The sequence below is a fragment of the Pochonia chlamydosporia genome, chromosome 4 (genome assembly GCF_001653235.2).
Source record: "Pochonia chlamydosporia 170 chromosome 4, whole genome shotgun sequence".
Classification (NCBI taxonomy): Eukaryota; Fungi; Ascomycota; class Sordariomycetes; order Hypocreales; family Clavicipitaceae; genus Pochonia; species Pochonia chlamydosporia.
In genome coordinates, this window is record NC_035793.1 from 2,105,368 (window position 1) to 2,128,936 (window position 23,569).

A 23,569-nucleotide genomic window follows, 5' to 3' on the forward strand; every position below is an offset into this window, starting at 1 on the left:
TGATAATTACATCTACTCAGGATTGTCGGGAATCCGTTGTGCTGTTTCACAAGAAAAGGCAAGTGTACAAGATGACATATTCAACTCGTCATGTGTGAATGTGATAACACGCAGATTCATACAAGGCAGATACTGCGTTACAACTTCATTGCTCATACTCTATGCCTACTACCCAGGTACCATTTCCATCTATATCCCGCAAAGTGTACACGACAAAATCACCACCACCAAATCATGAAGCCACCACATATCAATACTTCTGACCAGTGCCACGTCTAAAATGCATTCCAAATGCTGTAGCCTCCACAAAAACCAAAAGACAAAAACGTATAGTATGCTCAGCAAACTGCCCAAGGCGCAAACGCCTCATGTAGTCCCTTGCCTGCGGACCCTGCGCAATGCATCCATATGTCCATAACCCAAACGCCTTAAATGCCATGCATTTCTTTCAAAGTTGCTTCGTCGCTGCACCACCCGGCCCCGTTTCCCCCACAGAGTTGGAATCGTCAGTTTCGGACAAGGGATCCGCGACTTCTAGCCTCTTGGGCGCTGGCTCGCTGTTCCCTGTACCATCGGCGTCGTGTCCGTCCAATGCAATGCCGTACTTATCCTGCCACAGCTTCCTCATCACGTCGTGCAGGAAGCGATATTGAGAGTCGGATTGAACCATGCAGCGGCGCTGTTGCCTGAGCGTATCGACCGTATGGTAGATAGGGTCGGGTATGTTCTTGGCTTTTGCACTGTTGGCCTCCAACGTGCCTTCGTCTAGCTCCCGCATAAGGTGTTCCAGAGAAATGAAAGTCCCCGTGCGCCCAACACCAGCGCTGCAGTGAATGATTCGCGGATTGGACGGCTTGCTAAGTTCGCGTGAGATGGGCATCAACTCAAAGAAGCTGTCCATGTCTTGAACTAAGGGAACACCGTAATCTGGCCAGCGGGTGTACAATAAGTGCCACACAACCCGTGGTTCAGCTTCTCCTTGGACGTGGAGTAGGAGTTTTCGCTTCTCGATGGCGCCATCCGCGAGGTCTTCAAATGAGTCGTACGTAAGCCGCGCTTTCCAGTTGTCATTCCAAACATTATCCTCGTTCAGGTCCCAAGTTGGCTCCTCCGCATTAGCAGGGAAGTACTGGTTGCATTTGGTCATGCCGCCTTCTTCCATGCTTGTAAGCTGGACAATGACTGCTGGGGATGACGTTTGCTCGGCAACCATTCTCCAAACGCAATCAATCGATGGCTCCGTTGGGCCCTGCATGGCAATATATCGCAGGGGTGGTAGAGACTTGTCGCCTAAGGGATCGAGGCTTATGGTCGACGCATTCACATAGTCGAATTCATCTTCAGCAACCTTGAGCTTTACACGGTTGTGATTCCACGGCTTGATGTTTACATATCGATCCATTACTCCCCTCGAAGCGCCGTCGGTCTGCTTAAACGAGCTCCATTGAGAATCGGAGGTAGCGTCAGGTCGCGTGCCTTGGGCAACTCGGTTGCGCTCGGCCCACGTCAGTTCCAGAAACTTGGCGTCGACATCTGTGCATGAACAATTAGCAAAAAAAGAAAACAAAAGAAAGACAAAGGGCGGAAATTCCTGTTGACGAACTTTGCATAGGGGCGGCCAGAAAAGCCGGCATAACCGGTCGCGAAGACCCAAGGGCAGAAGGGCTCTCCTCCATGGCTGTCCGTGGTGTTATGCCATCCTGCTTGAAGACGGCGACGACGGGCGAGCTGGATGGCAGCGCAGCGGGAGAGTGTGTTCTTGCGCGCTTCGCAGTGACACGTAGCTTGAGGTTTCGCAAAGGCGATTTCCTCATGGAGTTCTTTTGTGGCGGCGGCTGCGCTGTGATTTCGGTGCTGAAGGTGCTGTCGCCGGTGTCGCTGCTTGTGCGATCGACAGACGTCTCGATGGCGGGGGGTTTCGGTTTGCGTCCTAGTCGGGGCAATTTATCCATGTTCTGATCCTTTTTAGGTGCCAGGGCAAGGGTAAGGGGAGTTTCTTTTTGTAAGGACGACCAGGTGTGAGTGATGGTGCGATGAGTTGTGATGGTAGTCGCAATGGCGCGGGATTATGGTATCGACGCTGACAAGGATGACGCAGAGATGGACGTCGTAGATAGTTTGGCAGGAAAAGAAGAAGATAAAGAGGAAGCAGCAGCGATAAAAACTGTCCAAGATGCAATGAAAAGAAGAAGGAAAAAGAGAAGGCCAAGTTCGAGAGGACAACGGGCGAACCGGACTATATTTTCCCTCCAGCCAGCAGAGGTAGGTGACTTGTAGGAAATCAGGTCTGCAAGCAGAAGAAAATGACGGTTTCTGTTCAGCCAGAATTCCGAGGTCCAGGAACAAGAGAGCAAGTGAAGAGTGACATGGAGCGAGTGAGCAAGCGAGTGGGTCGAGGGGTCAAACTGCAAGTGGTCTAGAGTCGAACCAAGCTGACGGGTCAGCTGTTTGTTACTTCCTGAGGTTGACGTTAGCCCATAAGAATAGCACAGTCTAGCTGCGAGGGAGCTTGGCTACCTACCTAGGTAGCTATTGAACGAACTGCAATCTTGGCTCTGGGCATCCGTGTTTTGTGTGAAATGTCATGCAAGTATGCATGGGTATGGTTGACGTATTCAAGTTTGATTGCTGTGACTGGTTGTGGCTTGGCACGACGCAGTTCGGATCGCACCTGTCTTGACTTGGTTGAACTGTCTGGTCTCCGAGTCTATTTGAAGCTGAGGCTCAATGTTACCTAGAGCAGTGACGTTTTACCCGAGGCTGAATGACGTGCAGCAATAGACGCCAAATGGCTGGCACTTTCTGTCAATGCAAATTGATCAACATTGAATGGTCGAGTTCAATCACAGATCTGGCGCTTAATCTGCACAGAATGTCACTGCTGCAGCGCAAGTACCGGTGCTCGATGTTAACTTACTCCCCTTCACTTCACTTCAATTGTCGTTCGCTTCTTAAATATCCTGAAAACAGGCAACAAATTCATGCACCTTGCCGCCATCCCGTGCCCTTCACGCTGTCAGTCATCTGCTCACTCGTTCTTCAGTCGCCACATGACATTAATGCCAGACATTCAAGATGAACAGACCCGCTGCGATGCTATTCTTGGAGCGCCTCGTGTTCTGCAGTGATCTACGGAGTACGGAGTACAAAGTAGCAAGCTGCAGACTATTTTGCCTTGACTGTGACATGGACCTTGACATTGACCCTGACCCTGACCCTGGCCAAAAAATTTCAAGTTTCACCACTTTAATTCAATGTTGCTTCACACGTCACTTGTGCAACTGCAAAATACCAAACTTCGCCTCTTCACTGCACCATCCGCATCCGGAGTACACGGCCGAGAACAAAGCAATATTTCCCTAAATAAAAGTGCGTTGTTTGTGTTTTGTACATTTAAACATTCAATATTACTGTACACAACGCCTAAATACTGTCAATGCCAGGAGCGGAACTGTTTTGTGTCCAAAAATAACTGCATCGCCCACAACCGACCCTTTCAACGAACGGCCTGGCCAGCCGAATCCCAATATTGTACAAGGGGTATACTAATATAATAAAATTAACAATAGCTCCTCATCACTCGAGCTTCCAACTCTTGCATCCATCACCATTTGTTCATACAGCCGAGTACACACCAGTAACCAGCCGGCCGCATTCCACCTTTTGCTCAAGCGTCACCTTGCGACCCTTTCCACCCTCACCAATACGAACCGTCTGCTTTGGAGTCAAGCAGAGCCGGTGCACCTCCCCCTTTCTCCCCTTGCTCGCGTCACCTTCGCCACCGTCCAGCGGGCCGATATAAGTAGGCACGTTCATGTTAGTCCTCTTCCCAGTCCCCAGCTGGTAGTATTCATTGCCGCCCCAGAACAAGACATCTGCACCCCAGTTCGTCTCGTTTTCAGACCCTCTGTTTGACGTGTTCGTTTTCGTCACATTATCCATCACCGCGGCGCAGTGCGTGCTTCCAATGCTGAGCGCCTTCAACTTGATCGGCATGTTTTTGTTTGTATTCTCGTCAAACTCGAAAAGTGACGACAGCGCCTTGACCTTTGTTGGTCCCGTAGAGACATGCGTCCACTTGCCTGTTCCCAATGTGCCAGAAACACCTTGGCCGCATACCCACAAGTCAGATACCGTTCGTGGCATCCGCTTAGCCGGAGCCATGCTTCGAGACTCGCTCGCCGTAGTTGGCGCATCAGCATCAACTGTGAAAAACGTGTTTGTTCCGCCTGCCCTGATGGATGTCACTTTTGCTACCATTCCTGAGGCCGCATACAGTTTGTCGACAGAAACCATGGATGGGGTAGTGGCATATGGCAGCCCCGAGTCGAGTTGGAATCCGAGCTGGCCAAACGTGTTGTCGCCAAAAGAGAAGACCCTGCCAAGCTTGTCCAAAATCACTGAGTGGTAGTCGCCTGTGGCGATGCCTGTTGCTTCAAAGCCCTGAAGGGATGAGAGTTCCTGAGGCTGATCATATGGCCCCTTAGGCCGTGTCTCCCATGTCAAGCCAGCAATTCCCATCTGGCCCTTGGACGGGTACGCCAAGGCGCTCGACGCGGCACTGAAGACACGCCCTTTTGACGTTAAAATAAGGCAGTGCTCAAGACCACTGCTGATGTCGGTAACCTTCTCGCCCCAGCTCAACCCGCTTGGAGTCAGGTTACGAAAGTTGATCGCCTCCTTACCACTTGAGCTCCACAAAGACCACGAGCTCTTTAGCTGAGCCTCTTTGACGCCGCCTTCCTGATCGTCCCTGGACGATGGGAGAGAATACACATCACCTCTTCGAGAAAGGGCAATGATGCGGTCAGCTGACACCTCAATCTTGGCAAGGTCTTTGCCCTTCAACGTAGTCACTGGCTTGGGGTCGGCAGTCGAAAACCCAAGGCCCCATTGAATTAAGTCGCCCTTCTCATCAACAGCAGCACCAAAGGTTTGAGTGAGCTTCAGATCTCTCAGAATCTGGTCGTTGAAAAAGGAGATTCGTCGAGGGAGCTTGATGTACTTGTCGTCAGAGTTGGGGTCGATGACTTTGCCGCTGTTTGATCCCCAAGCGTATACTCCAGGGTGCTCCCAGCTGTTCTTAACCTGCAAATGCTGAGAGCTGATAATGTCTCGGTTGTCCTCCTTGGATACAGGCTGTTTGCGAGACTTCTCAAACTTGGGCTGGGCTTTGGCGGGTTCTGTGCTTTCCTCCTGAGATGACAGCCCGTCCTTGATCTTGGGATAATAGTAGGCTCCGGCGGCGGCAAGCCCAAAGACACCAGCATAAACAGCGGCTTGCTTGAATGCATTCCCACCTTGCTGACGTGCCCGTTCCTGTGGGCTCTCACTGTTGAAACGCACCCATTGGCGTCGGATTGTGACGGACTGCTGCTGCGTTGGCCACGGCAAGCGACCGACCCGTCTGAGAGCCACCCTTGAAGAATTCATCTTCAGATATGGCGAAAGTGTACAGACGGCGTGAAGAAAGATAAAGCAGGCCAGAAGCTCCCAAAATTGAAGCTAAATGCCAGGTTCCGATGAAGCCGCAGTAAATAGTGAAGGTCAGGTAAATACAGGCTCCCCTCAAGCTAGTTGTTATGCTTGATGCGACTTGACTGGACTCGAACTTTTTTGCCCAAGGATCAAGGCTGAAGCTCCCTTGGCTTCGATGCGGGCACTGGGCTGGTGCACCCCACATTTGATGCAAGACCTCACTGATCAGTGCTCCAGTCCGTGATTGCCACTGACCATAGACAGCTGTCACCACGTTTGATTACACCACCACTATCGTCTTTGATATCACTGGCTGTCACTGGCTGAGTGGATTGTCGGCGGGCGGAGCAATTCCTTCCGTGCAGCCAGCGGGTCACCGGTTGTAGGCCAACCCATACCATACCAGAACAGAGACCACATGCGTGGTATCAAGCAATCCACCATAGCTTCAATGCTCGTTAGAGCTTCCGTCCGCCCACCATGTACGATGACTCCTGGTACAGCTTTGTGCCCGAACTCTCTAAGAAGCCAGTCGCTCCATCTCAACCCCAAGGCCATCGACGAAAGGAGTCTCTATTACAGCAACCGAACGTCAGTGCCGCCCGAGCCCCTCCTAGTTGCTGTGCCTGTCGTGGGGTCACCACAACTGACATGTGTTGCAGGGTGATGTGAAAACCGAGCCAGTCGAACGTCTAGATAATGTTTTCGAAGAGCTAGAAGATACCAATGACCCACCCGAACCGACCATAGTTCGTCGAGCCGCCTCATATTCCGACTTTTACCATGTCGTTCAAGCCCAATTGGCCAAAGATGGTCAATTGCGGCGCAAGAAGCGGCCGACCAAAACGGATAGGACCTGGGAGGCATTGATGTTGAAGGCGGGAGACGAAGTCGATCAGAGATACAAAGTGCCTGAACCGCTTGATGAGGCGTTTGAGAATCAATTGCTTGAGGACAGTCAACAGGAATATTTGTATGGGACCAGATGATGATACTCCATTGGCGGCCAAATGTCTGACAATATCCAGAGTTTATCGCGACCAGCTGTCATTGACAGAACGTCATCTTGATGGGCTTATCGACGATGCCAATACCACTTTGGCGCTTCTAACATCGCTGTCGGAGTCGTTTCAATCGGTGGACGAGCAAACAACAACTTTCCAAGCCCAGTGCGAGGGTCTTCTCAAAGAGCAACGACGGTTGGAAACACTGGCAGACAAAGTCGGTACCGATTTATACTACTACATCTACCTCGATACCGCAACCCGTCGACTCAATGCTCCTGGGGCCAGCCGACTGGTTGACGACGACGAGTTTGGTACCATGATTGAAAACATTGACTCATGCATTGGTTTCATGAACAGCCATGTAAGCATACCTGTCCATGGGTTACTGCAATCAGAGTTTGTCCTTGAGCTGACGGCGTATTTGCCTGATTACAGGAAACATATCGTGAACGTGATACATATCTGGCACGATACAACGCATTGCTCACCAAAGCTCTTCACTTGCTAGATCACGGCTTTTCCACTCGCCTGGACAAGACATCTACGGAAATTGCTCGTCAAATTGCAGCCGCAGCATCAGACTCTGCCCGCCATGCTTTGGCATATGGCCGGTTTGCCGAAATGATTACTGATACATACTCATTGCTTCCCAACATACAAAAAATAGTTGGTCATGCATACGACCAATATGGAAGAGCTTTAGATTCTGCAACAGAGACTTCTGTCTACGCTAGTTCCGCCACGAATATGTTCCGTACCTACCTGACTACGAGAGATCGAGACTTGAAGCCCATGACTCAACGAGATTTGGAAGAGTACCAGAAGGGAGCCAAGAGCCTTTCAGTAGAGACGGCATCGCGAAACTACGTCAAGCAACTATTCGAAAGAATGTATAACGAGGATGCCTTATTTTTCAAGATTTTTGGCATCGAAGCAATGTGGAATACGTCATCCACTTCTGCTTTCCAAGCTCTCAAGGGAATAAACACGACGATGGTCCACCCAGGTCACATTGCACCGCTCGGAAACAGCATTCAAGCGGTTCTCCAAACAGCCAAACTTGAATCTGTTTGTAGCGTTGTGGGATGGTTGGCAAATGAATATTCAATCGCAGAACACGATGAAGAGGAGTCACATTCTACAAGAAAACATCGCGAGTATGCCGCAAGATTGCTTGTGGATCATCTTTGGCCATTCACCGATAATGCATTTGAGGCGGAAATTACGAAGTCCATTTCCAAAGCCGCATTGCAAGACGGCGACTTGAAAATTGGCCCTGTTGTAGACGGTGTTGCGTCGTCCAATGCTTACCCACTTGTCACAAAAGCTGTCGAGCTGCTAGCCATGTTCGACCAGGCTATGCCCAAGGAACGATCTGTAAGTAAAGCCCAGCCTTCTTCGCCGCAGGAGGCAAATAGTCTGACATGACCCCAGTCCAAAAATAGTTCTGTTGTATTCAAAATCGTACGAGAAACTATCCAGGTACTACAACGTGCTGAAGCTAGAATTCAGTACCTCAAGTCAAGCACGGATCCCGCCTTATTCATGGTGAAGAATCTTCTCATCGTAAAGAACGAACTGGTTTCTCTTGAAATAGGCGACATCCGAAACCACCCTCAGTCTATGCAACATTTTAGCCAAATATGGGACACGTTGAGTCCAACAAACTGGGTTAATTTCTTTGGCAGTATTCTCGGGGGTTCAATTTGGTCCCGAGGAGCACCCTCGGTTACAGCCAAGACACTCACAGTAGAGGATATGAGCGAGCAACTGGACGAATTACTTCGACAATCAATATACGCATTCACGAAGCGGTGGGCGACTCTGCTTAACGATTCAACAAATCGCAAGCCGGGAGTCAAGCCGATTGCCAAAGTGGAGGCTGAGCTGGAGACCATTCTTGATACAGCATTCAGTAATCAGCCTGAAGTGATTGCGAAGCTCAAAGAAGCTATCCAGCTCAACGCCCAGGCGCAGAATAATGCAAATGACGAAAAGCGAGGTGCAAAACGGTATTAGTCGGAATTCCGAGACTTGAAGCTTAACAATGACGCTGATGTTTCAGCATTGGTTAAGCAACGCGCGGTCGTTGAGGCCGGCGCCCTTGCCGAGTCTTCGTTGAGATGTTGAAACTACTAGGGCTGGTGGATGAGAGTTACTTATTTTACGAAATGGAACACGTGGCATGAAGCTTGAAGTCAAGGGAATACCAAATGTTGTCCAAAATAGACTATGTGTGCATTCTGAAGGGATTCACCAAAAGATGACTGCATGAATATAGAGTTATACAAATATCCCATACTACTACTGTAAGTATGGACTCCACGGAGTTTCCCAACTGGCACACCAAAACAATCTGATGCATATGCGAATCCGAGGACGACACGGCACTTGAACGCTCAATCAAGCCATAGCATCAAAACGTGTGAATCATAACGCTGCAAATATCCCCAACTAATCACCAGCTCAACACAAAAGTCTCACTGCGGATCTCTTCACCCGGCCAAGCTTTCCCTATTTGGATCATCAACCTGTCAGATCCGCCAAAGAGGCAGCCCACATTTTCTGTGACCAGCCCAACCGACAGTCCGAACAGTGAATACTAATCAACACAACGGGCTGTCAGAACTGCCAGAAGGCTTCTTCCCCACAATGACCGGTAAAAGTTTGTTGTTGAATACGCTGTAAATTCACGGAATTGAATGAGACCCTGTCCTGGTCCGTTTTGTCAGCTTTGAAACGGAAATGTATGGTACTGGATGGTGGGAAAAGTCTCCGTGTGGAGTTTAAGAATCGGGGTCGGACACAGAAGACCCCGAGCCGTCATTTGTTGGGTTCGAAACGGTGTACAGTACAGTACGTTCGTTCGGTGACTATCAGTGCCGTCAATGTTTGGCTGCCTGGTGACTTCATGACATCCGAAGGACGAGCGAAATGAGTCAAGGGATGATGATGTGGCATCTCTCCTGCCTTGTGGGGCAATTTCGCCGGTGAGCTAGGAAGCTCAACTGTTCAGCTTGGATGCAAAGAACCTCTTCTATAAATAAGTCGGTTGTCCTTGTCATACCTAACGTTGTATGCAGTCTCATCGTATCAATTCTAACTTCGTCGTCTTTTGGTGACTCAGTTTCTGAAAATGACTTCCACGGAGAGCGAGCAGCCCCTTCGCACGTATCGTGGCAACTGCCACTGCAAGGCTTTTGTGTATGAGGTTCAATTGCCTGAAATCAAGGTTGTGTATCGATGCAATTGTAGCATTTGCCATAAGAAGGGCTATTTGTGGGTGTTTCCCGAGACGGTTGATCGCTTCAAGATTGTCAAGGGAGATGAAAATACCCTCACGGGCTACTCTTTCAATGCCAAGAACCGCTCGCACAAAGTAAGTGGATTTCGCAATTACGATGCCTTGAGACTGTCGTTGCGTTGGGATTCTGACAGTGATGTCTATAGTTCTGCCCGACTTGCGCGACACCAGTCATGGCAATGGCGAAAGAGGGCCCTCCCAACAGACTTATTGCCATAAATGTGAGTGTAATGGAGTATAGAAGTTCATCCGGGGCAGGTACTAAAACAGTTCGGCTTGAATAGGCTCACTCACTTCAAAACATTGACACTTGGGCGCTGGAGAAAGTTCCGTAAGTACCCTACCATCCCGAAGAACTTGACCGCATGAATGAGCTCATTGTTTCTGATACGAAATAGTGTCGACTTTGCCAAAATTGATCCTCAGTACCAAGCCCCTGAGCATAAAGGCCCCGAACCAACTGAAGAAATTGAAGGCGGTAAACTGTATAAGGGTGGTTGTCACTGCGGTGCCGTTACCGTCGCCGTGACCAGTAAGCCCTTTGATGAGACCTTTGAAGAAGGTGGTCTGGAGTGCAATTGCAGTGTCTGCGAAAGAGTAAGTTCATCTCCAGAATACGAATCATTGGTGATAAGCCAGGCTTATCGAGAAACGTTGTATAGAACGGATATGTCTGGACGTACCCTCTCAACGAACAAGTTGTTCTACACGCTGAAGACCCATCCAATATTGGTCGATACGCATTCTCTATGCACATCTTGAACAAGACGTTTTGTAAAATTTGCGGCGTCAACCTCACAAACGAGTACAAAACGGACCAGACAGAGGAGCAGATGGCCAGCATGACCGAGGGCGGCAAGAAATGGGCAGCATATGCTCGGACACACCACCCTGTTAATCTTCGCGTCTTGCCAGAGGTGGATATTTACAAGATGTCGAGGCGTTACAACAAGGGCTATGCGGGTATTCAACCGCAGTATGAGAACCCATGAAGTCGCGGTGTGATGGATGGTTCTTGGGCGAAGTCGATATGGAACAAGAATGTATCTGATCGGTTGGTATGAGGGAGCATGGTGTTGTGATGTTTTGTGCTGGTGTGCGTACACCAGACTTTGTTGCTTGAGCATCGGGGACAAGCCAAAAAGGAGGTGTTATAAGTTTGTCAATATATTGCGGCGGCGGGTAAATAGTGCTGCGTTTTCAAATTATCAAACATCTAATACAAGTCTACCACGTGTGCTGCAGTATGGTTTTGACTATGCGTGAATTCGGCAACAAAGGTATTCAAAGTAAAATCCAGGTCCAGTCCATTCACCATTGGGTTTTACGTCAACCAGAATTGTTGTGTTGGTAATTGTCAAGATGTTGTGGGTCAAGTTGCCTGGGCTCCTTCCCAGCGTGGATACATTTCTCAAATGCAGTCTGGTTCCTTCTCAAAGTAGAACGCAGGGCTGCCTTTGCAAGTGGAAAGAGCGACGGCTCATACATTCCTTCTCTCTTTTGTCCCCAAGATACGATCAATGTGCTGACATCTTCGCATTTCCCACAGGTCTGTGTCTGGCGAGCAAAGAAGGACTCCAAAAAAAGGAACGTACGAGCCAGCCTTCGGAGTTTTTGATGCAACAGACCACCTACGGACTTACCTAAGAAATACATAAGAATTTCCCCAGGACCGCTTGTTTCCCCGCGCTAAACCTGGTTCAAATGCCACCACATGACCAGGCCCTGGCCCAGGTACCGCCAACCGCCAACCGCCCGCCATTTGCCCCACGGGATGGGATTTGGTGGGACAAGCACGACATCGGAGCTCAAATCGGGTCTGGTCATCGCTCGCCGCCTCTACTCTTCGTCCGTCGCCGCCCGTGCCTCAGACTGGCTCTTATCGGTCCAACGACTCAAGACACAGAATTTCCCATTCTTCCACCTCCATACACAGCCTTGGTCTCGTCTTCTTTTTTGTCGGACTTTCTTCTCGATACGCCCTGCCATATCGACGAGCTTGCTCACATATCTTTGGCAATTGAATTGAATTGCATTGTCTGGTCTTTACTCCCGCTGACAGCCGCCTTTTTTTTTGGCTGTGGTCTTGATTTCCGCCGATAAGAGCCGAACCGTTGCGATCCACAATGGCGACACTCGAAGTTGAGGAGATTCAGGGCGGCGGACTACAGACCGCTAAGGATTTGTTCTCAGGTGCTGTGGGAGGAGTCGCCCAGGTTCTGATCGGTAAGTTCTTTTGTATATGATATTCGCATCAATCGTCGAGATTCGTTCGAGGCGATTTCGCATGGGTGCCAACTGGTATCCTGACAAATCCAACGTCGAGACACCAACAAAGACGCAATTGCGATGCTTCCAAGGGTCTTCGGGACTATTTGGTCCTAAAAGACCAATATACACAAAAGCAAGTGTTCACATCAACGGAGACCTCAACTGACTGCTGTGTCTTCCCCCTACAGGCCAACCCTTTGACATCGTCAAAGTTCGACTTCAGACTACCAACCAATACTCCGGTGCGCTCCACGCCGCTACCTCAATCTACAAGAACGAAGGTGCCTTGGCTTTTTACAAGGGAACGCTCACCCCTCTTCTGGGAATCGGTGCATGCGTCTCAATTCAATTCGGTGCCTTTCACGCCGCACGCCGCTGGTTTGAGGCTCGAAACGCGGCCAACCCTACCCTCAAGGTTAGCGACCTCAGCTACGGGCAGTACTTTGCCGCCGGTGCCTTCGCCGGTGTCTCCAACGCAGTCCTGTCCACGCCCATCGAGCACATCCGTATCCGGCTACAAAGCCAGCCTCACGGCGATGCACGTCTGTACAACGGCCCCATTGACTGCGTTCGCAAGTTGAGCGCCCACCAAGGCGTTCTCAGCGGAATCTACCGCGGCTCAGCCGTCACCATCTACCGTGAGGCCACCGCCTACGGAGCATGGTTCACCGCATTCGAGTACCTCATGAACCAAGACGCCGCCCGTAACAAGATCGATCGCAAGGAAATTCCGGCATGGAAGATTGCCTTTTACGGTGGTCTGGCTGGTGAAGCCCTCTGGCTCGCCAGCTACCCCTTCGATGTCATCAAGAGCAAGATGCAAACTGACGGATTTGGCGCCAACCAAAAATACCCGACCATGCGTAGCTGCTTTGCTGCTACCTGGCGAGAAGGCGGCTTCAAGGGCTTCTGGAGGGGCATCTGGCCTACACTTTTCCGTGCCATGCCCGTGAGCGCTGGCACCTTTGCCGTTGTTGAGATGACCATGAGGGCCATCAACTAGCCGCGTACATGCTACGTGGTTTACATGAATTCAATTGCATAAAGGAGTTTAAAACGAATTTATCAAAATCAAAGGGCTTTACTGGAATTCGTTCGCTGGGATTTTATTTGATCTGGTCTCTGGTTTTTACCTGATATCACACGATACACCTAGAGCTGGAAAATGGTGTACCCGAGCAAAAAGCTTTAACACGTGCTTTAAAGTTGATTTTTTACAAGGAATGGAGAAACACTTCAACAGTTTATTGGAATGCCGGTAGAATACTCATTGTTTTTGCGTCAACTATAGATGTGTTGATTGGTAGTTCTGTACATATGCTTTAAATTCTACCAAGGCGGCGGTTTATGACCTACCACCCGATATTCTCGTTATTCTCTACCCTTCGCTGCAGAATATATCTCGCATTCACTGGTGTCAAGACTTCTAATCCCAAGTCTTCCAATACCTTACGCGCTTCATCATTATTCGTAAATGCCCTGTCACTAGCCTCCTTCAACGTGAGAAGTCCAGAAGTGCTGCCGTCGGGGTTGTCGGCGGACGCCGCCGTGGGCAAGTTCAGCAACTGCATCCCTTCGCGCAGCGAGTCCAGCGGCCCCGAACCACCGGGGATGTAGCCCTCCACGAGAGAAAATATGGCTCCTCCGTCGTGGGCGAATTGTGCGGCGCCAAGGGTCGTAAATGACTGCTTTAGGAGGACGCTGCTCCAGAGGAGGTCCTGAAGCTTGTTGAGGGCTTCGTGCCATACTCGTCGGAAGGAGGCTGTCGACAGTGTTTTGACGAGGTATTCAAAGTTGCGCTGCATGATGCGCAGCGGTTCATCCAACTCTGGCGTGATAGATAGTTGGGAGGGGTCGTCTGTTGTTTTGTCAATAACCGCAATGATAAAGGGTTGTGAGGTTGGCGTTTTGACCTACCCAAGACTGCGGCGTCGCCAACAGTGGTCCACTGAACCTTATTGATGTATGCGCGGAATGCCTTGGCGTGAGAATCCGCCAGTGCATTGATAAGAAGTTGCTCTGCTGCTTTGCGGCGGGACGTGTACGCTGATACAGTCTCATCAAAGATGCCGCTGTCATTATTTCCGTTGTCGCCCAGGTTGCTCGGGACGCGACCCAGGATGCTCTCTGGTTCGATACCACTAGCGGCACTGTTTCGTTTACTTTGTTGCCTGTCTCGAGCCTGGAGATCTTCCCATAGCACAACGAAAAACTGCCGTCCTGTTAGCTTCATGAGTTTCTACAGCACATCTCATAACCACACAGATTTTTACTATACCTCTTCGTCACTCCATTCTGTGAGAATGTTAGCGATATGATCAGAGCTGCCAATCACCTTGCACAGCGTCTCGAACGCGCCTGTCCCCTCCAAAGCCGCAAGTTGGTCTTTAGAAGCGCCGTGAAGGGTACGCCCGAGTGTCGATGTGATAGATTGGTATGCTTCCAGAGACCCTCGCAGGCGATCATGATAGGCATCCAGTACATCGAGCTGAATATCGGTAAGAAACTTGATTTTGTGTTTGAGTTTGCGTAAACGGTCGTATTTTCCCGTAACACTTCTCAGGAGATAAGTAATGCGAACAGCTGCAAACGTCGGCTTCATTTTTCCCGTGACGGAATAGTCGTAGTCGATCTTTCGGCCATCGAGGGACTCCAAGATGCTTTCAAAGCGTTCGAGGGTGATTTCTCGTTCTACTTTAAACCAGGCGTCAAAGTGGTCGGCTAGGATTTCCCCAGTCAGGCCACTCCACCCCTTATCACCATCGCCACCGTCATAATTGAATCTCAGGCGAATGTTGTCATCGAATGACATAAGTTGTGATATAAACGAGCTCAAAAAGGAAGGATTCTTGACTGCGTCATCCGCAACCGCATGTATCTTCTCCCTCATGATGGGGAGCATGGAGGTGATTAGAGCGGACACGGGATCCAGGTACACCGTCTCCTCGGCGACTTTTGTGTCGTGAAACTTGGCGGCGAGGAGATGTCCTAGGTTGTCGCGAAAGAAGTCTTCCCATTTCTCAATGGTTGTCACGAACCAGGGGAAACAATGCGTGCCAATGGACTGCGGGTTGCTCGTAGGCTTGTCGCTCATGAAGTGGAAGCGGAATTCAGCGACAAATATGGCAGTCATGACGTCGAACGGTAGAAGAGGCACGATAGTGCTGCTATGCACAATTTCAGGCATTTGCAGATCGATTAGTTTCTCAATACAAGCCATCCACTCGTCGTCCATTTCAGAATGAGGATCGACCTTTGGCCAGTGTCGTTTAGCCAGAACAGTTTCCAACTCTGTTGACATGGTTCTCTTCATCTCATTCCATAGAGAATCAGTCACTGATTCGACATGGCCTACCAAGTGCAGCTCCTCGTTGCCCGACAAGGTTCTCAACTTGAGTGCCAGCCCCTTCAACCTTGCGTATGGTTCGAGGGCGGCCTTGGGGCTATCTGGGAGATGCGATCGAGCCTGAGCGCGGAGTGTTTCGACATCCTGCAAAAGAGTCAAGTATTTCTGGGCTAGTTCGACATTTTGAAGCTTCTTCATCGGTTGCTGAAGTCTAGCAATTGCTTCGCTTGGCGCGTCGGACGCGGCTGCGATCTGGACTCGTGTATCAATGCTTGTTTGTAGTTCGTTGAACTCGTCTATCTGCTTTTGCAACGATTCATTCCGATCATCGGTAATATTGCGGGCCTTTTCGAGCTCTTTGATAGCATCGTCGAGTTGGGACTGCAGCTGGTTCCGCTGCGTCTCGACGTTGGAGAGTAATTCGTCGAGTGTGTCAAGGTCGGCAGTTGATTGAAGTTTGTCGTCTAGGAAGTCTTCAACCCGAAGATCGAGAGACTGTCCCGACTCAGCATGAGAAAGCGCCATGGTGGTGTTTTGCGGCGCGCATTGAGCAACGGGATGATGATGGATGGCTAGCTTGGGAGTTGAAGTTGGTGACGTGGGAATATGGCTTATCGATAACCAGCCAGAGGTTGTAGTCTCGACAAATGTGGGTAACGGGATAGGCAAGCTAGTTCTGTCGACCGACGCCGCCTCTATTTCACGCTGAAAGACTACATGCTGTTGATTTTGAATTGCAGTACTCCATACTCTGTGTCGATTTATTTGTTTCCGTGTTCTTCCTGGGACTAAATGGACATATCGTTGTGTTGGCGTATACAAGCGCCCCGGCGTCCAACATGTGACGATAAAACCAGCTTGCGGCAGTGTCCAATGACAGGTGGATACATGACAAAAGTCGAAACAACGACGGCATCACACAGGGCATAGAGGTTAATTGCCAAGGATGAAGCCTCGCTAAAATCCAGCATATTAACTTACCTTCCTTTACACATTCAATTTGTACCTGGCGTGTTGCAATTGCAAATATACACCAATGCACTTTGCCATAGGGTAAGTTAAGCTTCTCTGCTAAAGCCTCCACAGATGCTCATCCAGCGCATCATTCAGAGTACACAGCCTGACATGAATTGAAACTGTCAATAATACCGGCCATCCCCAGAAAAGCATCAAGTGGGCTGTGATTTATTGTAAGGACTGGCCAGACCCCAAGCCCCTGTAGAAGTTGGTCCATAATAGGATGCCTGGTATTGGTATCGCTACGCCAGGATGAGGTGGCAGCTCAGCTCAGCCCGTATTGATTGCTGTGACAACCAACAAAAGGCCTCTTGAAGATTGCGACACCAACACTGCCAAGATGGCCAGCGCCAGGCTTGTGCGACTCATTATGAGAAATCTTGTACGAAGATGCCATCACAATGATGGTGAAGTCATCAGAGCCGGAGCACCAGAGTGCATTGGATGCAGCAGAGTTCATTGATTTTGCAAACACCAGGTCTCGAAAAGGATTCATCAGAGCTCATCCATGTCTCAAAGAGGTCAAGCCGCAGATGCTACTTGCTTGATTGCGAAACTCCTCCAGCGGAAGAACACTGGACACAAATTAAGCCCGCATAAACCTTTATTTCCTTTTCTCTCTTGGTTCAAGCCTCAAGAAACGATGATGCGAGGCCTACGAGGCGAGACCCCTAATCGCAGAGCCAAAATCGAAGCCAGTTGCACGGCAGGCGCGGGACCCCTGCATTTCCGTCGCACTTTCCCCAATCTGCTCTACAGCAGCCTGCTTTAGCCCCACTTATCCAGGCTGTTAGGTGGCCCGCACGTCACCAGTTTTACCAGGGCCACGTCGCCTAGCCAACCCGACCGAGCCCAAGTAAATAAAAATCAACGTGGCTGGGCCAACCACATCCCACGCAGAGTGGTCTCAACGCCTCGAAATCCAGATGGTTGGTGTGCTTTGCAGAGACAGTGACACCTCATTCTCTCCAGTTTTTTAGTGGCCTATTCTTTTTTGCCTCTCTACCAGCCATCGCAATTTGCACCCAAACAGCGAACAGAACACCTTCGTCCAAGCGATCCACCGGATACTGACAGATTCTTATTGTCGAGGAGGCAGGAAGAGGCAAACGCTGCCCTTTCTCTTGTTCCATCTTGCTTCTCGTATATTCGAACCTCCAACTTAAGTTGTTTTACCCAAGACGCTTTGAAGATACTGACATAGACGTTGTTCTATATCCATTTATTGTTTCTAACTAAAGATAACCTCACTTTACATTCCAGACAATCTCGATACCCTGTCCGTTCACGTGTTGGCCTTGCACCGACGAGACGAGTTCCCGCATTCCTCAGCTACGCTACATTCCTGAGCGCAGCCCTATCGTCAATTTACGATCCCGTCTGTCGGTAGCAAAGAGGAAAACTCCACCGAAGTGCCGTTCCGAGACCAGAGAGTCTAAACGATAGTGGAAAGCTAAGGAGATATCAATTCCGGAGCCTCGCTTCGATACTTCGAGAAGATTTCCGCGGCTCGGAATCAGGATCACCTCGCGGCTTGAGAGACAGAAACGAACTCTATCGCGCTACAGGCGCCTTCCGACCCGGACCGTCGTACAAATCGACGACAACGGGTGGAAGTTTTCGACCGCCTTTCCAAGGCCAGGGGCATTTTACTCCCGTGAAAAGGGCGAGCCACATTTGAACTTCATTCCACATGGCGAGCGGAAGCAGCAGCTCAAGCTCACGCCCAAGGCCGAGGTTTCAACTCGGCTGGCAACGGTTCATACCGTTTCTGGGTTATCACCATGTGTTGATGATCTTGATTGCCGTTGCCATTATCTTGCTATCGTTACTGCTAGCAGGTTGTTCATCGTCATCACCGCTTATCCCGGACATCTTCCTCCTCTCGCTATACTACCAGAAGTATCAGCCTACGCCCGACACAGCGCAGGTAGACTACAACGCCTACACTGCCATTGCCAATATTGCCGGTGGTGCTAGTCTGCAGGCCCGAGTTGGCTACTTTGGTATCTGTGTTAATCCCGACGGTGGCTCATGGCTGTGCAGTAACAATGCCACGGCTCTGGCCAAGGAGGTATCTGTTGATCAGGATCCGCTCAACTTGATCTGGCTCGCTGGCCAGTTCAAGGATATGATTGTGTTTCCATACCTGATGTAAGTTTTTCACCCAACTCTTGCCCAGATTTTCGCTAACTAAACGTCTTCAGTATTATTGCCATCATCTTCGCCTTTCTCTGCCTTCTCTTGTTGGCCACGTTTCCTGGCTGGCACGAGGAGGAAGACTCTGAAGGTTCCGAACGCGAAGTCAAGCCCTTCCCTTCCCGAGCTGTCTCGCAAATCGCACTCGCCATCATCTTCATCTCGTCCATCTTTATCCTGGTGTCCGTCCTGTGGCAACATACTGCGTCCGTAGCAGCGTCCGTCATCGCCCAAGACTTTGGCAACGGCTCCGTAAAGAGTGGCGTGGGAACCAGCGCCATGGTACTGGGTTGGTTCTCGTTCACATTGCTCATCATTGTCACAATTGGTCTCCTCGTCATGATATTGAGTATGCGCGTCCTAGGGCAGCTGATGCGGGACTAAAAGCTCCGCTACTCAACTATTGTCACCAAGACATGCCAATAATTTGCATTTTTATATATGTCATGTATATGTGAACGAGAACGAGCATGAGATTACACACCCCCAAGGGGCAAGATGAAGAAGTCGTTTGGTATATAGACACAGGGCAAAGATTTCGCATCAGCATCGGAGTTACCAGGGCGTCGTTACTGCAACAACACACTTATTACTACTGGCTTTGACCAAAAAACATCCTATCCGCCTTTACCTCCCTCACGACACCGAGAATCCTTTGATCAGCGCCAACGCACATAGTTAATACCTCTGTGGCGGGGTCGCGTTAACGACACCGTCTACTTGTTTTCCGCGGTGGTTTATATTTGTCATTTCGTTTTGAGCTTTTGGTCGTCTTGTTTTTGGAATTTGGCTAGGACTCGGGAAAAAGGGAAATCTATCAGATCCTAGAATGTGTATAGTCGCCTGATGCGGTGCGACCAACGAAATCATGTATAATATGGATGATGATGGGTAGGAACTCAAGAAAGAAATGACTAGGTACTAAGGAAATACCACTGATTGGACCGGTACATTTATTCGTTGTCTTGTCTCTGAATGGACTGTGATTATATCCTTACCACATACTTGGCTTCGTGACATTTGCATTGTATGTTTCACAGACACAAACCAATAGTTCCATAGTAATGATGAATTATTACGTATATTGATACTTCAAAGTACTCATATCCTAAAAATACTGAATAAAGACCCGTATTCCAAACTCCTGTCCCACTATAACGCCATGAATGCTGACATGCACACAATGTGCACTAGGAGGCTATGTACAGTTTCCTTTCCCTTTCCACATTGTACCCATAAGGACCTGTTAGAAGGAAAGATAGGACAAACGACCATTAACGATATCCCCAATCTACAGTTTGAAAGGATGCGCTTCCGTGTTGAGAACCCATTCGTCCAGGCTGATGACGTCAGGGCCAGAAAACAGCAGGTAATAGTACTTCAAAGTCTCTGCGAGCCAAAAGCTTTCCATCTCGTTAAGAAGGATATGGTCCTTGAGGAGGACATTGTCAATGGCGCTGTTGGCTTGAGGTGCGCGGGTTGCCTCCATGGTGGCTTCAAACATGGCCCAGCCTTTCTCCATCCAACTTGAATCGCCCGTGATACGATACATGTACCAGACTGATTCTATGGCTTCCGGTCTAATATAGAAGTTAGTTGACAATTGGAGAATCAGGAAGGGATTATGAAATACGAAATCAACTTACCGAAGAATATACTTTGTAGATCCAACCGACTTGTAGCCAGGGGGCATACCATCCTTGATCTTTTCTTGCACATACTCTTTGTGCGTCAGTGGCTTTGATGACCACCCAGAACCATGGGCACGGTTTGGAGGGATGCTCGGCGCTTTCGGCCGAGAGTGGTACTCCTCCTTCAAAACAGGAATTTTGAGGGTCGGCTCGGCGGAGGACTTTTGCTTCCGGGCAGAATCCCCGGATTCATCTGACTTGCCCTTTTTGGACGGACCATCGTCATCAGCGGTGCTCTTTTTGCTGCTGGTGCTCTGTGAGCTCGTCCCATCTGAAGATATGAAACCGACATTTTCAGGCTCGACAGACAATGGGCTTCTCTTTTCCAATGAATTAGACTTATCCGTAGTGGAAGAAGACGCTGAGTTGGCGTTGCTGCTGTCTTGCGAAGAAGTGTGACCCTTGTTGGCTTCGTCGGATGATGCATCTTCTCGAGTCGAGTTTTCCTTCCCCAATTCTGCCTTTTGGCGCTCAGCTTCCTCCTTGTTGGTTCGCTCGCGCTCTGATTCGTCCTTCTCCCAATCAAGGACTTGCTGATCTCGTCTGTCAAACATTGGGTCGAGTTGCTGCCACCACAGAGATTCGTTGAAGCTGCACTTTTCAAAACTTGGGCAGGGAACAACTTGTCCGTACTCGGGCATGACTCCGGTAGCTGTGGATTGGTATGCCCAGACACAGCCATTGGTGAACTTCTTAGCATACTCAACGTCTTTTTCACGGCCAAAGAGCTTTCCGCCAAGGGCGTACATGCCGCCAATGAAACAGGTCAAGTGAGTGACTTCGTAGTCGACGTCTGGGGACGCACCATCAGGTTTCAGTCCTACCTTAGCTGGAAAAATGATGTCCCAGTCCCCTTGAACCATTGGCCGGAAGAGCAGATGCCTGTTGATGCTGTCAATGGCATCCTCGTACAACTTTTGGTACTTTGGTTCTTTCCCGCCTAGCAACAAGTATTCCTATTTGTGGAAATTTGTTAGTAGCCCGTATTTTGGACTATATCTGAAGAAGAAAGCTCACCTTGCCGAAATACTCGTACGCTGAATCTTGCCCACCGCCCATGTGATAGCTTTCGTAGCCGAAGCCCGACGGTACAAACCCCTGGGGAACACAATCCCACTCTGACTCGCTTCCGTCTGCTCTTAGAGGGATTTGCGACTTTGATTGAGCTTTTGCTCTGCTTGGCTTTACAGATGATAGAGCAGCATCAACATCCTTTTGTTGTGGAGGAGGAGGAGCCCGACGCTCAAGGCGGTCGTCAAGGTTCTTTCCCTTTTCAGCATGACTGGAGTCTTTAGCACTGCTGCCTCCAACATATCCTTCGGGTTCGTCCAAATCTTTCTCTGAATCCACCTGAGCCTTGGCTGCCCTGCTCATGGCGTCTCGCTCGTTTGTGGCGGTTCTGTTACAACCGGAAATATCCAGATTCTCAGGGAAAAGCCCAGGCATCGTTGTGCCTCTCTTTTGCAGTTCGATGAGTCCATTTGTGATGCGATCAATCGCATCGTAGTACTTGTGTTGCGCTGTTAGCTGAGCCAAGCGAGTAAATTCCATGGAAAGAGTTGCCAACTCTGCCATGCCGACTCGGCCAGCTCGGTGAGGCTCCGAGGTAGACTCGGGTCTCCACTGGTAGAATAAGAGTGGCATTCTGTTTGGAGTGTCGAAAATGCCCATTAAAATTTCGGCAAGCTCGACTGCTTTGTCTAGGAGGAAGCCGTAACCCCCTGATGCACCGCCGCTGACATCAAAGGCTGCTATGAGGCCGCCCAGATATCGGATGGTAGTTTCAAAAACGGGAATTTCGAAACGGTTAGTATAGGTAAAATCAATGCTTTTGGCCGCCTTTGCGGCTTCGTCGAACTCGTCCTTCAAACCGGCAATCCAGAGGGTGTCGAGAGAATCAACCAACGTAGCAGCCCAACCACAGAAAGGATCTCGGGAACGATTGGTAACAGGCGTTAATTCGTCATGCATCCACGCATACTTTCTATACCCGGCCCATGATCGCCGAATTTCTTCCTTAACCATGGCCTGTCTTTGGAGGCGCTTCTTTTTGGGGCCCTCAGCCTCGGGGAAGAAGACATGTTGAATCCGGGGTATCTTTTTCGCAGTGCCAGTCGGCAGAGTAATGATGCTCTCCTTAGGAAGCGGGAAATGCTCTTTGGGCTTCACCCAGTGCACTTTAGTTGGCTTAGGAGATAGAACACTTGTAGTTTCGTCGGATTTGCTGTCGGTTGGGGGTTTCTGCAAAGGGACCTCCTCATTTTGGATTTTGTTCGTTTTAATGCCGGATGTTGACGTCGAATCTATTTCTGGCAAGGTGCCAACGCTGGGCTCCTTAATTTGAGCATCTTTAGACGAGTCCCCTTTCTTCGCTTCATCGCCGGCATCGTCGCCTTCCTGCAAGGGTTTCTTGGCACCGACAGAGCCTTCACTGTCTACCTTCTGGGCGATGCGATCGGTCGTCGGTTTCCCTTTGTTCTCGTCTTTCAATGGGATTTGCTCTTTCGGGGGTCCAACGGGCGCATCGTGATTTGACGGTGGAACCTTGGGCGACACCTTTGTCTGTTCAACACCGACAACAGGTCGTGGCTGTTGCGCTTCCCAAGAGTTTTGCAACACACGATATAATAAAATAACAATGACTACGGCAAAGACCGTGAACAGTCTATACCGTCTCCTCGGCATTGCAACGAAGGTGAGCGGTCCCTAACCGGACCTCGAAGAATGTCACGCTGAAGGAGGCGCAATTCCTGCCAGTGCACGATCGCGCATTCGTGAAAGTGGCGGTTCAAGTTGGCAGGATCAAATTGACCACATGTCTCGAAATTGTGTGGTAATGAACCTTACACCAATGAGCACACTCCACGCGCATGCATAGAGACGAGAAAAATCAATACAGATGATGATATGAAGAAACAACGAAGGAGGAAAGATTTTGGGAGCCAGCCAAGAAATGGGAGTTGCTGTTCTCGACCCAAGGAGATGGAGTTGGGGGCAAGCTTGAGGGACGCCACACGGAGCACGTGGGTAATGAGAGTCTTGGATGTCTGGTATGTATGTCTAATCAGAAAAAGGAAGTAGCAGAATAGGTTGTGCGCCGGACAAAAAACGAGAACTCTAATGATGGGTTTTGAGCAAAAGTATTCTCGTAGCAAGTGTTTGAAAAGCCCGATGTTTCGACAATGTTGGAGAGACAATGCTGCTGGAAAAGAGAAGAAGCAGAAGTGGTTGCATGTGCTGGGGAATAGCAAAGCAG

General features: G+C 49.7%; 9 protein-coding genes across 9 annotated transcripts; 4 read left to right on the forward strand and 5 right to left on the reverse strand.

The window, feature by feature from the left end:
* Positions 1-448: 448 nt before the first annotated feature.
* VFPPC_08067 (protein-tyrosine phosphatase 2) lies at positions 449-1,952 on the reverse strand (the record flags this gene model as incomplete). Its single annotated transcript, XM_018286833.1, has 2 exons — positions 449-1,533; positions 1,604-1,952. The coding sequence occupies 2 exons, from the start codon at positions 1,950-1,952 to the stop codon at positions 449-451; spliced, it is 1,434 nt and encodes a 477-aa protein (XP_018143610.1).
* A 1,663-nt stretch (positions 1,953-3,615) lies between these two features.
* Positions 3,616-5,433, reverse strand: VFPPC_14341 (mitochondrial protein Fmp25; the record flags this gene model as incomplete). The annotated part of the gene is made up of 1 exon (XM_018292110.1): positions 3,616-5,433. The coding sequence occupies one exon, from the start codon at positions 5,431-5,433 to the stop codon at positions 3,616-3,618; it is 1,818 nt and encodes a 605-aa protein (XP_018143611.1).
* Positions 5,434-5,958: 525 nt separating this feature from the next.
* VFPPC_14342 (golgi complex component Cog3) lies at positions 5,959-8,504 on the forward strand (the record flags this gene model as incomplete). The annotated part of the gene is made up of 5 exons (XM_018292111.1): positions 5,959-6,069; positions 6,141-6,451; positions 6,507-6,846; positions 6,921-7,862; positions 7,920-8,504. The coding sequence occupies 5 exons, from the start codon at positions 5,959-5,961 to the stop codon at positions 8,502-8,504; spliced, it is 2,289 nt and encodes a 762-aa protein (XP_018143612.1).
* Positions 8,505-9,621: 1,117 nt separating this feature from the next.
* On the forward strand, positions 9,622-10,781 carry VFPPC_08068 (glutathione-dependent formaldehyde-activating enzyme; the record flags this gene model as incomplete). Its single annotated transcript, XM_018286834.1, has 5 exons — positions 9,622-9,864; positions 9,936-10,010; positions 10,074-10,120; positions 10,188-10,386; positions 10,452-10,781. The coding sequence occupies 5 exons, from the start codon at positions 9,622-9,624 to the stop codon at positions 10,779-10,781; spliced, it is 894 nt and encodes a 297-aa protein (XP_018143613.1).
* A 1,134-nt stretch (positions 10,782-11,915) lies between these two features.
* On the forward strand, positions 11,916-13,063 carry VFPPC_08069 (mitochondrial carnitine/acylcarnitine carrier protein; the record flags this gene model as incomplete). Its single annotated transcript, XM_018286835.1, has 2 exons — positions 11,916-12,015; positions 12,249-13,063. The coding sequence occupies 2 exons, from the start codon at positions 11,916-11,918 to the stop codon at positions 13,061-13,063; spliced, it is 915 nt and encodes a 304-aa protein (XP_018143614.1).
* Positions 13,064-13,412: 349 nt separating this feature from the next.
* Positions 13,413-15,931, reverse strand: VFPPC_08070 (RINT-1 family protein; the record flags this gene model as incomplete). The annotated part of the gene is made up of 3 exons (XM_018286836.1): positions 13,413-13,918; positions 13,978-14,272; positions 14,339-15,931. The coding sequence occupies 3 exons, from the start codon at positions 15,929-15,931 to the stop codon at positions 13,413-13,415; spliced, it is 2,394 nt and encodes a 797-aa protein (XP_018143615.1).
* A 1,451-nt stretch (positions 15,932-17,382) lies between these two features.
* VFPPC_16042 (hypothetical protein) lies at positions 17,383-17,556 on the reverse strand (the record flags this gene model as incomplete). Its single annotated transcript, XM_018293795.1, has 1 exon — positions 17,383-17,556. The coding sequence occupies one exon, from the start codon at positions 17,554-17,556 to the stop codon at positions 17,383-17,385; it is 174 nt and encodes a 57-aa protein (XP_018143616.1).
* A 560-nt stretch (positions 17,557-18,116) lies between these two features.
* On the forward strand, positions 18,117-19,006 carry VFPPC_08071 (membrane fusion mating protein FIG1; the record flags this gene model as incomplete). The annotated part of the gene is made up of 2 exons (XM_018286837.1): positions 18,117-18,577; positions 18,631-19,006. The coding sequence occupies 2 exons, from the start codon at positions 18,117-18,119 to the stop codon at positions 19,004-19,006; spliced, it is 837 nt and encodes a 278-aa protein (XP_018143617.1).
* A 907-nt stretch (positions 19,007-19,913) lies between these two features.
* On the reverse strand, positions 19,914-22,998 carry VFPPC_08072 (class I alpha-mannosidase 1A; the record flags this gene model as incomplete). The annotated part of the gene is made up of 3 exons (XM_018286838.1): positions 19,914-20,202; positions 20,269-21,269; positions 21,331-22,998. 3 exons carry the CDS (start codon positions 22,996-22,998, stop codon positions 19,914-19,916), a joined length of 2,958 nt encoding a protein of 985 aa, XP_018143618.1.
* Between the last annotated feature and the right edge of the window lie 571 nt (positions 22,999-23,569).